This window comes from Sceloporus occidentalis, unplaced genomic scaffold (assembly GCF_023333645.1).
Source record: "Sceloporus occidentalis isolate IW3139 unplaced genomic scaffold, rSceOcc1.0.p SCAF_2, whole genome shotgun sequence".
NCBI lineage: Eukaryota > Metazoa > Chordata > Lepidosauria > Squamata > Phrynosomatidae > Sceloporus > Sceloporus occidentalis.
Window position 1 is genome coordinate 93,802,407 of NW_028316982.1, and position 16,227 is coordinate 93,818,633.

General features: G+C 39.2%; 1 protein-coding gene across 1 annotated transcript; it reads right to left on the minus strand.

Annotated features, from left to right (window-relative positions):
• Positions 1-311: 311 nt before the first annotated feature.
• LOC149318721 (lipase member M-like) lies at positions 312-13,794 on the minus strand. Its single transcript, XM_089510341.1, has 9 exons — positions 13,690-13,794; positions 12,870-12,987; positions 9,829-10,027; positions 8,430-8,539; positions 4,842-4,978; positions 3,159-3,305; positions 2,978-3,049; positions 2,222-2,287; positions 312-648 (listed from the first exon to the last, which is right to left on the minus strand). Exons 1-9 carry the CDS (start codon positions 13,792-13,794, stop codon positions 415-417), a joined length of 1,188 nt encoding a protein of 395 aa, XP_089366467.1. The 3' UTR covers positions 312-414.
• Between the last annotated feature and the right edge of the window lie 2,433 nt (positions 13,795-16,227).

A 16,227-nucleotide genomic window follows, 5' to 3' on the forward strand; every position in this document is an offset into this window, starting at 1 on the left:
ACATCTCTGAGGACATTCCATTCTGTGGTGCCACAACAAAAAGCACGCTATAACCACCTACCACACTTCATTATATGAGAGCCCCCAAAGGAGAAGGCCTCAAAAGATGGTCTTGGCATTCTTCTAAAATAGTGGAAGATGCAAGACAAGTGGGGTAGCCCTGCTGATAACAACTGGATTGGGGGACAAAATTAGCTTTCTGTGTCATGACACATGGGCTTTCCATAGCCAGAGAAAGCCAGCCTGCAATGAGATTGTGGACCAAATTATATTTGCAGTATGGCACTGAAATAAAGTTCTCCACTCCAGTTTGATTGAAGCACTATAATTTTATTCTATAAAATAGCCAAAGGATTTTCTAGAACATCAGTCCTATTGGTGATCCTAAGGATTATTCTGTTGAGAACACTCCACTTATGGAAAGTTCTGAATGATTTCAATAAGTTCATCATATACTTCTTGACGTGCATCAAGTCCGAAAATAAAATCATAATGCATCCAATGAGGAATTTCTTTATAGTATATTAGATTCTGCAGAAGAGGCAGTAATTGTTTAGTATCCTTCGGTGTTGCCATTATGTCACTTCTGCCACTCCACACCGCAGTTGGTACATCCATTCTTTGTATGTTGTATGCAGGAGGGGTACTCTAAGTAGAAGAAAACAATAAATGTCTTAGGGCTGGCATTGCAATGAAAATATTTGCCATGATCATCTAATGCTCTGAACTGTTAAGCTTTTCTTGTCTATTATTTGAGATAGTACTTCTCTTCTTATATCATTGCCTTGTATTGTCCCTCTCTGGTTTTATTTTTATAAGCTATTGGCCTGAGTCTTATTGGTAGTCCCAATTACAGTACATCAATTGAATCAATGAAATTGACATAAGTGCAACATAAAGAAATGGAGAAACCACAACTGTCACCTCACTGCACAATGCACAGAGGCCGTGTACTACTCCACTGCTGCCACCACCAGCCATATGGGGATATAAGCAGGCTATCTAGCATCATCAGCTACATGCATCCTTTTTGAATTATCAAAAAAAAAAAGTCTCCCTTCATGCATATTGCAACTTACACTTGCTTATATCACCAGCAAGTCTCTAGTAGTCTCTAATAGTTGAGGCTTTGCAGATCATTACCATAAGTTAAGGGGGCAACAAAATTTTTCTTCATCACCATTTAAATTTATTATTGTACATTTTGCTGAACATGCGCCCTGGGTGCAGACCTCAGACTCACTAAAAACTGGTGGACTTCATCTTTGAAACCACTAAAAACCACTAAAATGTGTCCTTTGGCTCCAACCTTAGACCCAGCCTCAGGATTTACTGTAGGTTGGAAGGCCTCCAGCACAGTGTCCTCTATTGTCCTCTCAGCAAAGCCCATTATTATTATTATTATTGGTATTTATACCCCGCCCTTCAGCCCTAAAGGCTCTCAGAGCGGCTTACAGACAGGGGAACACTTGTTGCAATCACTAGGTCTGGGAAGCCAACAGCCTACAATATGCAGTGTTATGCTAAGTCCACCAGGGGACTCCTAACATGGTAGATTTCTTCCTAGATCAAATTACATTAATCCTCTCTTTTTTAAATTAAAAATCCTATTATTTCTCCGCTGTCAGATTCTTAGCTAGAAAACAACTTTCATTGTTTTAAGACAGAAGATATTGTTTTATAGCCCCCATTTTCCCCAGTCCTGGGAACTGGTACAGTTAAAAAAGTACACACCATTGAAAAGTTAAAATGTACTTAAACAATCAGTAGAAACCAACAAGAAGTCAGTTAAAACCATTGAATATATACTATATAGCAGATTATCAAAGCTCCCATGACCAATTGGTCTTGAAAGGCTTGCCAAAGCAAAAATCTTTCAGCTGCCTACAGAAGGATAGCAAGGAAGAACACACAGGTTTACCCTCTTTAGGAAAGGAGTTGTGCCTTTGAAAGACCAGGCAGTTTTTTCACCAGACTGCTACTAATTTATTTACTGATTTTCTGATAACTTGGCATTTGTTGATTTGTTCAGTATTGGTCTAATTAATACAAAATAGTTCAGTATTTCACACTGGCCAGGAGCTGCACTTCTTTGCCTCTAATAAAAACAATGGTCCCATCTTTTAAAATTATAATAAAACTAATTTGGGATTTAATAGTTTTTGCTTTATTCTTATAAAGCTAAATGAGCACTTTCACTTTTTAAAGAATCCAACTTTACCTGATGATATTTGTTGATATTCTCAGAACCATAGTCAAAAGCTTTGAACACTCCACTTTTCCTTACCTGTAAAGTAAAAGGAAAAAGAAAAAGAAAGCTGTATGTTTTTTTAAATTGCTTTGAATTTTACAAATTGGAGAAATTAAATAAATTGGAGCCTGATTTGTAAACAAATTTATTACTTTGTTTGAACAAGCAGCTGTCTGCAGTGATTTCAGAAACACATTAGAAATGTTACTAACATTGAGAAAAGTCTTTAAGGTATGGGACACATTAGATAATGGGTGTATAGAAGTCAAAGAATAGTTTGTGCCAAGCTGAGGGAAAAAATTTGTTATCCAGAGAGCTGACATCTAAAGAGAGTTATAGTGCAGGAGACACTTAAGAGAGTCTCGAATTCGAGTCTCACAGTGAAGCATTGGTGGAATAGTGGCCATCACCATCATATAATTGGTGGCAGCAGAATATCAAAATGACCCATTGTGCTGCCTTCCAAGTGAAGTAGTTGTGTGGGTGACTCTCCATGTCTCCAAGGGTAGACGTCTTACCAGGGCTCCCATCCCTGCCAGACACCCATAACAACTATAAAATCAGGGTATCCTGGAAAAGTTTATGGCATGGACAATAATTATTAAAAATTACATTTTCAGTTAAATGTGAACACAATTTTTCATTTCGCTTTAAACATTGTACATATAGCAATCACTTTTATCTCATACATTAGTATTAATTTTTTTAAAAAATCCAAATTTCTACCTGTGCCCAGTGTAAGAGATTTTTTACAGATGTACAGCCTGGTAAATGCGATGCAATAACATCAAGGCGACTCTGGAGGGGTAGAAAAACAACAATTATTTCAACCAAACTTGAGTTTAAATGAGTAAAATTGTTATAATGTATCAAATAAGTGTGATTTCTTAAAATGAAGTACACTTACCATGTCCAGGTTGTTTTTGCTAATTCCACCAGCTGAGAAAAGCAGTTTGACACAAATGTTTCCCCAGAAATCCTTGTTGCATGTCTTAGCAATGAATTCCCTTGTCTTATTATGTAGAATACAAAATTCTTTCTTGCCAAGGAAAGTCTGTAACATATCATCACAGTGTTTAGTACATCTTCAGTGCATTTCCCTAGTTCCCTCCTCCCATTTTGTACGATAGCTAAGATTTAGAATGAGAAAGTTACATCACATAGCATTTCACAAGACCCCCTCATGCAATGAATCAATGAAATTCCAGCCCTGATGTTTTCTGCACAGCTTGCCACTATCCTATGTTGACACACGCATACACACACACACTCATCTTCTAGTTCCCTGGCCTTGCTTTGACTCCAGGATATCATGAAAATGTTCCTCCCATTTCATGTTCTGTGAATGGGACCACAAAATGGAGAGTTCAGTACATCCTAGTTTAATCCCTTTTCCTGTGGTGTCTCCCACTGTTCCTCCTAACTTCCTGCCACATAAGAGAATTCTTGGCTTTCACAAATGCGGAAAAGGAGAAACGTCACTTGTTGGGATACTGGCTATCCTTAATCTTGGGTATCTTGGCTCACAAAGTGAGTGCAATATGCAAAGTATGTAAAGATGTATGACATCGATGTTAGTTCACCATTGGGCCTCCAGATGTTCTGGCCTATCATTCCTATCCAGTCCAACCCAGCATGGCCAACAAGAAGGCAATGTAGGACGTATAATCCAAAACATCTGGAAGGCCAAGCTTCCTTGCATGGTAATACTCTCCACTCCAGGTGGCCTTCCCAAATACATGATATCCTTTTTATACATATGCTGTCAGTTATAATGATTGATTTTTTTTCTAAGAATTTTATTTTAGGAATTTGTGTAGCACAACGACCAAGAATAAGGTGAGCTGCACAGATAGAAGAGATCTCCAAGCTCATCTTGAATTAACTTCAAATTCATCTGAGTCCTATTGAAAAACATAACAGAAGAATTCAGAGCATTTTTCAGGACCTGTTAAAGCCCAGGAAAATGGGCTCTTCTCAGCCTCCTGAGTATTTTCCTCTACAAGACATGACACTGGATAGGAATGATTTCTAGAGTGGAGAATTCATTCCTCACATGATCTAAGGGTCTCTCAACCACACTTTTGTGCCCACCCCACACTGAAATCTTCTTACATCCCCCATGCATTGCAAAGGAGCCACATCCAGTAATCTGCAAAAGGGGTTCAGCAATTCGTCTCCAGCTTGGATTCAGTTTCCGCATTTCATTTGAGTCATATTTTCATCTACATCTATGTAGGTTTTCCCTGGGAAAGCAATTTCTTGTTAAAATAAGCTATGTAAAGAGCATGGATCTCATTTTAAAAACAAACAACATTTCTGAAGGCTTCCAGGGACATGATTATTCCCCAAAAGAAGATTACTGGTCCCTTTTGCTACTGCAGATGAGATTTTACCTCAAAGTTTATGGTGACCAATTTCCACTAAAAGCAACCTGCAAAGGAATTTGGCAAGCATATTTCAGTTGATCTGCGTGACCTATTTTTGCTGTGGTCAACAACAAAATTTAAGTAATAATGAAATATAACTAACAATCACGGTTTCAAATACATTGTCTTCATGTGGATTATGTATTAAAAATGACACATACCTTTCCCACATTGTCAGCGAAAAATGCAAGCTTAGGATATGGAGATCTGCTATGATTGAGGGAAGCTACAGGGCCAAATGCAAAAAATGCTTTGATTTTCTGAGCCAACTGAGGGATTTCTGAAAATGCAATGAAAGCTGGAAGAAAAGAGTATTAATTATAGTAGCACTTCAAATACTACCAGACCTAGACTTGATTAACAAGATTTCTACAGTTTTTTAGGAAGTATGTGGATAACTATAGAGAGTAAAATCCAGAGGTTGGTTCCCACTAGAAGATACTCATTGAATCGATGGAACTGACATATGTATGGACATGCAAGTTCCTTCTTGACAGCAGATCTATTCTAGTAAAACTAGCAACTGGATTTAACCCCTATTCTTCTGTTGCTGCTGTTGTTGTTGTTGTTGTTGAGTGCCTTCAAATCGTTTCCAACATATAGCGACCCTAAGGCACACCTTGAATTGTCATGGGATTTTCTTGGCAAGATTTATTCAGAGGAGGTTTGCCATTGCCTTCCCTTGAGGCTGAGAGCATACGACTTGCTCAAACTCACCCAGTGGGTTTCATGGCTGAGATGGAAATTCAACCCTGGTCTCCAGAGTCATAGGCCAACACTCAAACCACTACACCATGCTGGCTCTTCCTATTCTTATATTCTGATTAAAAGATAGGGTATTATAGACATCAGGGTTTCTATAACTTCCCCAAGAATGACTAGGAAGTGTTTGTCAAGTGCAGTTTGTCCTCTCTCTCAAGTGCTTGGAAAATCTCAAGGTTTGTTTTTAGTTCTGGGTTTTTCCTTAGCATTTGATAAGAATACTTGTAATAACCAGTTGCAGCAACCTAACTGATATCCTGGCAGAATATGAAGGAATAGGAATGTAATTCTTTTCTAATTTGGTTCTTCAAGAAAGCAATGAGTAATTTTAGAATTTTCTTCCTGCTGTGAGAAAGTCTTTGAAAATTATTTTGTAGATTATGGTCCAAAACACACTGCAGAAATGATCCAGTTTGAGGCTGCTTTAACTGCCCTAGTTCAATGCTAGGGAATCCTGGGGATTGCAGTTTATAATGGCACCAGAGACCTCTCTGACAGAGAAGTCTAAATGTCTCTCACAAAACTACAGTACCCAGAATTCCTTAGCACTGAGTCATGGCAGTTAAAGTGGTGTCGAACTGGATTATTTCTGCAGTGTATTTTGGACCTATATGCACTTCAGGAATTATTCTGCATAAAATTTGCATAAAGAATCATGATAGAAACATTGTTTTTGCACAGCAAATGCTGTTTTCTTCACGGACAATGTGCTAAATTCAGCTGTGGGTGTTATTATGGATCTTGGATTTTGTTGTATTTTGTTTCTAGTCGAAATGTTCAAACATATGGTATTTACTAGTACAATTTACTGAATGTGATTAATATAACAGAGATAGCAAGGGACGAATCAGCTCCAATTACTTTGGAACTGAACTCAGAGACAGAGATTGTAAAAGATCATAATCAGTAAGTCCTCCTTGTAGGTACACAACATGTCCACTTGGGAAAAAGACCACTCAGAGGTGCTACCTAGAGAAGCAAGCTTGGCATCTGCTTCCAGAATCATTCCAGAAGTATACCAAGATATTTATAATTGTCATTTTAATCTCGTTTACGCTCTTCCCAATTTATGGTGCTTTCCATTTGTTTCCCTTCTCTTTGTGTATTTATGTTACTCTTTTGAACTCTGCAGTTTACATGTTTTTAATTGTGTCAAGACATTATGTAAAGAATTAATCTGACTTAAGCTTCATCGTGCTGCCTGACTGTTCTTGTCCCACAGCAGTATCTGAACTAGTTTTCATTCCTTTTAGTCTGTTTAATACTATTTCATATGGTAACATTCCTTAATAAAATGTAAAATCACCACTGATGTCTACAGCCATAGCAACCCCTCTGAAATCAAAAGTTGTATCAAGATGTTTTGGAATACAAATTCTGAACATACTTCTGCTCCACCCTTGGCTTCCTGTAGATTCTTCTGCCTACGCACAACATTAATTACATATTGATCACCTACTACTTTTTTCTTTTATGAGTTACATTTTTCCTTTTGATGTGTATTATAATCTGATAATGGTTATGAATCTGACTTGTTCTGTTTCTATATACTATATTTAATTAAATTTTATCTTTGCATTACTGGTTATCACAGGCAACTATTCCCTGTACATGTTGTCCTTCCAATTAATCCATTAATGGAGCAACTGTGTGCAAGCAGGGTTAAATCTAGTGTTGTCCTTGTGAGTGCAGACACAATGAAATGAATAGTATTTATTAGTCACAACCACAGTTTTGTTTAATCACCCTATTTGTTTAACCTATATGCCAAAAATATCATACATAGAGACATGAAAAGAAGAGGCATGAAATTTGGAGGAACATCAACAGTTTAATATAGGCAGGTGACACCATACTACTAGCAGAAAATAGCAAAGACCTGGAACAGTTAATGAAGAAAGTCAAGAAAGAAAGTGCAAAAGCAGGTTTGCAGCCAGTGGGGGGTGCATACCACACCAGGTGACACCTGAAGGCTAGGGGAAGGGAATTGTGATGCTAGTTTTGGGGTTGCAACCCTGATGGATTTTGTTGCTGTGTTGCCCATGACAGCAGAAAATCAGCAATGCTGGCTGTTTGAGTGATCAACTCCCAGCAACCCTACCCAACACTACCATTTGCTGTGAATAACAGGAATGCTGATTGCCAAGAGTGGGGCAGTTTAGCAGCAACTTCTAGGTTCACAAGACATGAGCTGAAGGTTCATCCTTTCAGCCATCAATTTAAATGTTCATTGGCTTTGCCAGTGCAGTGTATGCAGTGTATGATGTAAACCGCTTTGATCTTTTTGGGAAAACGGTATATAAATAAAGATTATTATTATTATTATTATATCCAGCAGCACAAGGTACCTCAGTGGGAATGCTCATGTTTTGGGTGTAGAGAGTCCCCATTTCAGTTTCTGGCATTTCCTAGTAGAACTGGTGAAAACCCCAGTCTGAAATCTTGGAAATCTGCTTCCTAGCAGTATGTAGATAATTTTGATATTCTGATTCAGCATAGGGCAGCTTCCTTTGTTCGCTGTCTTCATTTATTCTATACAAAAGAGGTCATTCTCTACCTGTTCTTCCCCAAAGAATGATCACGCTCAGTTTTAAGGAAATTTCAGTGAAGCAAGAGCTCCAAGTTGTTTGAGTGTTGGATTATGATTCTGGAGACCACAGTTCAAATCATGGATTGGCCATGTAAACCTATTGGGTGACCTTGGCCAAGTCATACTCTCTCAGCCTCGGAGAATGGCAATGGCACCCCCTCCCTGAAGAAACTTACCAAGAAAGCCCCATGATAAGGTCAGCATAAGTTGGAAAAAACAACTTAACGGTACACAACAGTAGCAACAACAAGCAATGTACTATTAAAATTGTTATGCAGCTCCCATTAAAAACATGATATTCCTTACACACTCACAATCCAACATTGGACAGTTGCATTCCCACCACCAATCTATTTCCACTTTGGCTCAATAGCATTGTGCAAGTCAAACAACATACCTATAGTGGAGCCCTGAGAATGGCCAATGTAAAATAATTTTTTCTGTCCAGTTTTAGCTAGAACAAAATTTATAATGGCTGGTAGGTCATTCATCCCCATTTCATGAAAACTGTAACAAAACAGAAGGAGAAGTGATGCAGTCGTACTTTGAGGTTACCCTGCCATAGCAATCTCTGATAATCAAAATACAGCATGTTAAGGATTGTGTTTCCTTCCTTCCTTCCTTCCTTCCTTCCTTCCTTCCTTCCTTCCTTGTTCTGTAGCAATGAAAGATCAGAATCTCAATGTGAGATTTCAGTCCTATCCAGATCTTATTTTATATTTCATAGTGATGGCATTCCTACAAATAATGAGCACTATAAATGCCGTTGAAGCTTACAAAATACAGCCACATATAGAGCCCTGGGCTTCATGATATTCATGACAACCAATCCAACCCCAGTGGGCACCATGATGCTCCTGAATTATCTGAACTGGATGGAAGTCAGATGAAATTGTCTTCCTTGGTTGTGACATAAAATCGCACAAGCATAGCAATTCTTCAGTCCTGGATGGTACAACTGATTGTGCCATAATTAATGCAGCTGTCCAGCCACTAGTAAGGAGTGCTCTCACTGTGCTTACATAACCCTAAATGAGATACCACCCTTGTGCAACTCTGAGAAAGTGCAATCACTTACATAACAGCATTCATGCCAGCATAAAATCAAAACAGATAGTTGCCTTAGCAACCCAACTGACACAGCCATCTTACCCTCAACAGAATCTACTTGGCTGGGGTAACACCAGAAGCAGTGAAACCCTAGCCATTGTAGCAGAAGAAGGAAGGGGGAAATTGAATCTCTTTTCCTACTCTCTGCCACACTGGTAATGCAATTGCAAAAGAGATCTTAGTAGCCCTTGGGAGACATAGTTTTCCAAAGATTACTGCAACAACAGTACTGTACTACATTTTACATAAGGCACAGAATTCCCCACCCTCCCATTCTCACTGCCTCTGATTTTGCCTCTGATTTGTTGCTGCTGTCTGCGGAGAGGAACATTTGAGAGGATTAGTGATACTTTGCTTTTCAAATAGGATTCAGTTTTTAAAAGATAAGACAATCTGCATTAAAAAAACAAAAAACAGCTGGACTTATTTTCCAAACTAATCCAACAGGAGCATGGGGGAACATGCTGGTCTTTGACCGTAATAAAGTATATTCTATTCTATTCATAATTTAGAAATTCTCCCATAATAAATCATGTTTTGGTCATATAATTGCAAGTTGGATTTCCAATAATTGATAAAACCAAGCATCAGTTATACATATATTATGCAGACACTTTTACAGCTTTAAAAATGCACAAGCATAAAAGCACTCAGGTATTAGGTTCCTAGTCTTCAATTCAACTCACCTGAAATCCCAAAACTTCTCTTCATCAATTGAAAAATTCTGATGTCTTTTACACCATCTGCAGCCTCTATTATTTGCCAACCAGACATCAAAGCCAGCATCTGCTAGTATGAAACCCAGGCTATTGTTGGGCATACTAGCTACCCAGGATCCACCATTTGTAAGTACGCCAGGCATCACTAACACAACAGGCTTTGAAGCTGAAAATAAAATATTGAGTATGAAACAAATTTTCGACAAGAGAAATAACCATTCAATTTTTTGGATTTGCAAGACAACAGTCTGGGGTTGCATGATGCAGCTCCTCTGCTAAAGCTAAACTAGTCTAAGCAATGGCATGGCATGGACAGGAAACTGCTGAACGAGTGGGACTGAAACATAATACAGTGGGCTCTTAGTATTCATGGGGGATCCATTCTGGATCTCCCCCCCCCCCCCCGGATATTAAAATCCCCAGATGTTCAAGTCTGAAATGTCCCCAATGGTGGCACGTACATGTAGGTGTGCCACCTTTGGGGATGACTATGGCACCATTGGGACCGCATTTGTGGTCGTGCCTGTGGGAATAGCCTGTGGGAGGACAAGGACCAGCAGGCAGCCCCAAGCCAGCTAGGTAGCCACCCGCCACCCCAAGGGAGACTTTCTTGGTGCCAAAGGGTGAGGGTGGATGAAGGTGCCTATCAGGAGAGGGGTATGGAATGCCCCCTATGAAGACTGCACTGCTGCTGTGGGATTCCTGGATGACCCAGTTGTGGGTCTGCCTCCCTCCCCCATGACCCATGGAATGGCTGGCACCTGCCTTGCTCCTATTAGCCAGACAAGAGGTGCCCAGGGAGGAGATAATAATAATAAATAAAAGTTTTATTTTTATACCGCCCTTCCACTGATCAGGGCGGTGTACAACATGTTAACAATTACTACAGTGACATAACATTACATAACTCAAGCATAGGAAAATAGCAAATAACAATGCAATTTCAATACAAAGACAGCATACAATACATGATAAAAATCAATACATGTCTCAAAAACAGCCAATATTACATAACAGCAATAACATATCCAAACAGAATTAGCCCAGCATTAATAACCAAACCCCAAGGCAAAGGGGGAAGGAAAAAAGGGTCATTCCCTAATAAACAAATTACAAAACCCCTACACAACCCAACAAAATTTAACAGAAACTAATAATTCCCGTTCCTCCACCCAAAAAGGCTTCCCACCCGCACAGTTGGGCGGTACTGGCGCTGATGGAGATTGCACCTCAAGTCCTTGGGCCGACCAGGTGGAAAGTGCGGCCAAAGCCCTCCGGGGCGTCCTCCGGCGGCGAGAGAGTCCTCCGGGCCGCTGCCCAGATGGAAAGAGGGCGGGCGGCGTCCTCTTCAGGGAGGCCGGTGAGCCGGCTTTGTAGGGGCCGCTCTCACCGGCCCCTCCCCTTGGGAAAACGCCGCTCGGCGGCAAGAGAGTCCTCCGGGCCGCTGCCCAGATGGAAAGAGGGCGGGCGGCACAGGGTAGCTGGTAGAGCAGTGGGCAGAGCTGGGTGTGCCAAGGCAGATGCCACACACTCCATGAGGGATGGTGGAGGGAACTGACCACACAACTGGGTCAGCTGGGTGTACCATGGCAACAGGGCAGCCTCCACTGAGGGCTCCACAGGCACCCTACGCCCCTCACATGGCTGGCACCCTTGCCCTCTTGCACCTCCAGTGCTCAGCAAAGTCTCCCTTGGGCCAGCAGGTGGCTACTTAACCAGCCCAGGGCTGCCTGCTGGTCTTCAGCCTCCTTCTCCCACAGGCTCCTCCCATAGGAGCGACAGCAAATGCGTTCCCAAATGGCGGTGCAGTAGTGTGCATGCACTGCCATTACTAATACTAATATTGGAATCTGCAGATTTCAAGCCCACAGATAAGGAGGGACCACTGTAATTAAATAAACTATGCCCTGATGGAGACCATTGAGTAATTTACTGAAATGGGATAGCTGTTCTTTAACACAGAGCATAGGAAACCTAATAAAGAGAGATGGTGTGGTATAGTGGTTTGAATGTTGGACTAGGACTTTGGGAGATCATGATTCAAATTCCTATTCATCCATGGAAACTCACTGGGTGACCTTGCCCAAGTCACACTTTCTCAGCCTCCAAGGAAAAGAATGGTAAATTCCCTTTGAACAAATCTTACCAAGCAAATCCTGTGATTTAAGATCACCATAAATCAGAAATTACTTGAAGGTGTGCAACAAAATATAAAAGTAATGAGCAATGCAGCAAGTAGTGTAACAGATTACTTGTTTTCATTCTTGTAACAAGTAGTTGCAAAAGGCCATTTTAAACAGAATGAACTACTTTCATTCTATTTTCATTCTTATTATTAAAAATATATTATTATTATTATTATTATTATTATTATTATTATTATTATTATTTAACTTTTCTGCACACCACCATCAGAAACCAATCTGGTTCCACAGTTCTTCTTGATCTGGGTTTGTTTATGTGAGCAGCTAGCAAATATAAATGTTAAATACGCAATTAAGATATCATTACAAATAGATACAAATACTAGATAACAAACATACATTACATGCTTAAGAATGTATTCCTATATTTTCATTCACTAAATCTTGGATAATTAAATCCAAGATGTATGGATATTTAATATTCAAAAATCAAATCAGATATCAAAACACACCACTTTAAAAATAAATTTGTTTTCCTCTTGTCTCCATTTCCTGATTTATCCAACTGGGCAATTTAATCATATCCCTAGTAATATTTATGGTATTTCAATTTCACCAACTGATAAAAAAGCAAACTGTTTTAACTAGCAATAACTGGTCTTCTTATTAGTCTATTATTTCTCTTGATGGGATTTCCCAAGTGTTGGAAAACTCATTTCTTAATCTGGGAATTAATGATTTAAATGCCAACTAATATTAATTAAAAGTTTTCTATAGCTGCAAAACCTAAATAGTATTATCTCAGAAGGGGAAAAAGATCAATATAAACTCATTTCTTTTTATTATTAATGAATGAATGAATACCTGAATTCCCTGAATTTGTACTGCCATGTGGAATTCTGTTGATTGGGAGGTAATAGCCATCATCTGTAAGGATTTCATACTCTTCATTTGGGTAGCCTTGGTACTGTATGACTTCACTCTGCAGATAGATACCCCCATCCAATGACAATCAGAAATGTAGGTCAAATTCTCAACATGTATCCAGGCACACACAGAGAGAGGAGTCAACCAAGCAAGGCAAGTTTTTCTTTTCTTTGTCTTACCATGCAGGAAAACCTTGCAGCTCCACTCAGAATATTGGTAGATACATTTAGCTTTCACTACACCATCCTATTCCCTCTTGCATGATCTAGCAGCTTATATATATATATATATATATATATATATATATATATATGGACAAACCTGCAGAAGTGTGGATGTGGAACAGCTAGTGGGTACAGTACAAGCAGATTTGTCTGGATAGGCTGAGAAGATCTTTCAAACTGTTCAAGAACAATTATATCACCAGATCTTTTAGAGATGTCATCAATGATGTCGCCAAAGTGTGTACTATAAAATTTGGGGCACAAATACGCAGCTAGCCATACCAAAAAGAATATCCTTTCCATTCCTACTCAGAAATGGAAAGTAAGGTTTAATTGTTGCTGTGATTGCTTATAGCAATCACGATTATGGGATTATTTAAGAAGCATGCATATGTGCTTGGATTAATGTAAAAGAAATGTTGCTAGCTTGGTGCATTACATCCTCGTTGGGGAAACAAATTAAAATTCACAGTGTGGACCCCCACATCGCAAGAGTTTTTTTTTCTGAGACATGAAACAGGTAACAGACTTACAATATTCATGAATGTTTCAGGATCCACCGCTCTCTTTTTCCTTAAGGATTGTTTTGAATCCGTAAATCCCAGGATCAAAAGGGGTATCACAATAAATAACAACATCTTGGGTATCTGTAAAATAACAGCGTAGTTAGCAATGTTTTTACAACTTATTGCTTCTGCTCATACCAATTTGAAGAAAGTCTGCTTTGATTTGGGTCCTGAAATTATTGGTTCAAAAAATGTGCCTCCCAGTGACTATCATTAGTCATTTTAAAAAGATAAATCTTGTAGGAAGGAGGGGGGTCCAGAATCAAATGTAACTGGCAACCTTGTTATCCTCTAGGAGTAAACTATGCTGTCAAACTGCAAACAATAGTATGTTGAGAGATCTTGTAGCCCCTTTGAGACTAACTGAAATAAAGAAGTTGGCAGCATGAGCTTTCGTAGACTTCAGTCTACTTCCTCAGATGCATAGTCTCAAAGGTGCTACAAAGCTCTCTCTACTTATTGACTCTACAGACTAACTGAATAACTGAAAAAATAAAAATTGCCCCACAGTATTCTCTCCTTATTTAAACAATGGTCTCTTCCAGCTCTATGATTCTATGTTTCTTTGTTCATAGAGCATTGTCAATGAATTATTTTATTTGCATGTGCTCACACATACATACTCCATAATCTGCACAAAAACCAGGTTTCCTCTGCAGGAAATAAGTCTTTTACAGACCCCCACAGTAACGCTGCAACACTTCAGGACATTTGAATACCAGGAAAAAATTGTTCAAATTTTTCACTGGTCTATTATTTCTCTTGATGGGATTTCCCAGGTATTGGGAAACCTATTTCTTAATCTGGGGACAATAATTAATGATACTCTTTTCATCCCTACTATGTTCTACTGACAGCCCTGATGGCACAGTGGTAAAATTCCAGTACTGCAGCCAGTAATCCAGTCACAAGCTTGTGAGTCTTAATTCAGAGCTCCAGAGTTGATTCAGGCTTGCATCCTTCCATAGGTCACTAAAATGAGTACCCAACCTGGCAGCAATCAATTTACATGTTGTAAATTGCTTAGAGACTACTGAGTTCTGTAATAAGCAGTAGGGAAATGTAAATGCTAATGTTATTGCTATTGCTATGTTAATTGGAGAGATGCAAAGGTTTAGCAGCTAAGAAGCTGATTCTGACTATAGCAAGGTCAGCAGTTCAAGACCCAAGTGCCATGTGATGGAGTGACCTCCCATCACTAGTCCCAGCTTCTACCAACCTACCAGTTTAAAAGCATGTAAAAGTGCAAGTAGGTAAATAGGTACCACTTCAGAGGGAAGGTAACAGCATTCTGTGCAGTCATGTTGGCCATATGATCACAGAGTCATACTTGACAATGCTGGCTTTTTGGCTAAGTAATGGAGTTAGGCATTGCACCCTACAGTCAGACACAACTTGACAACCAAGTCAAAGGGGAAACATTTACTTTTATCTATGTTTATTGGGGACCACTGAATGCAAATGAGGGATAACATAAAAGTATCTCTAAGTGACACGACATAATTTTGCTGCAAACTTTCAGAAGAACAGCTGTATAGAGAAGGGGAATTCTAACTTTGGGTGGCTATTTACTTCCCCTTTGCTCTGCCATAGTTTGGGAGGGGACTATTTTGGGGAGGGGAAAAGTACACATCATAATGCTGCCCCCAGCCCATTACACTGCAAAGTTTCAGAAGAACTGGTGAAATCGTTATTTAATTGTTTGAAAGGCAGTTACAGGCTTTTAAAACAGTGAGCCATGGGAGTATCAGAAAGAAGGAAGCAACAGTAAAACTCTCAGTCCCTCCCCAAGGAATACTGTACTAGTTGGAGAACACTTCATAAAGCATGTCTCACAGTTAGAGGGTGAGCCTTTCTGCCATGTAACCTCACTCCCTCCCTCTCCTCTGTTTGATGTTTGTCACTAAGAAAAGGGGGGAAAAACTATTTCTGATAACATGCTGTCTGCACTTCTGAAGCTAGAATGAAGATTCAAGTTGGGTCCACTTTACCTCTGTTACTTTGGGGAGGAAAGACATTCTGCTTGGACTTTGGCTAGATTTCAAATCAGATTATTAATATCTTTATACTGATTAAGGTTAAAACATAAAAACAATTGCTACTAATGAACTATGGTATCTCTTTTCATATGCATATGCATGTATTTTGATACAATCATGAATGATGGGTTGCCAGATCTCTATACATTATCGAATTTGGGATGCTATTGGATGCTAGATTACATCTTGGTGACTTGTCTTAGTATAGTGTAGTTATAATATTTTTTTTAGTCACAATACTCCAGAAGGAAACTTCCACTTATATGACCTGAAGGAGCTAGAAAATAAGAACTGACATTGCAACACTGATATATTTAATATATATGACATTCTCTGAAGATGCCAACCACAGATGCTGGCAAAAGTCAGAAATAAACTATTCTAGAACATGGCCACATAGCCCAAAAAACCCACAAAAATCTATGGATGCCAGCCATGAAAACCTTCGACTTCACAATTCAAGGTA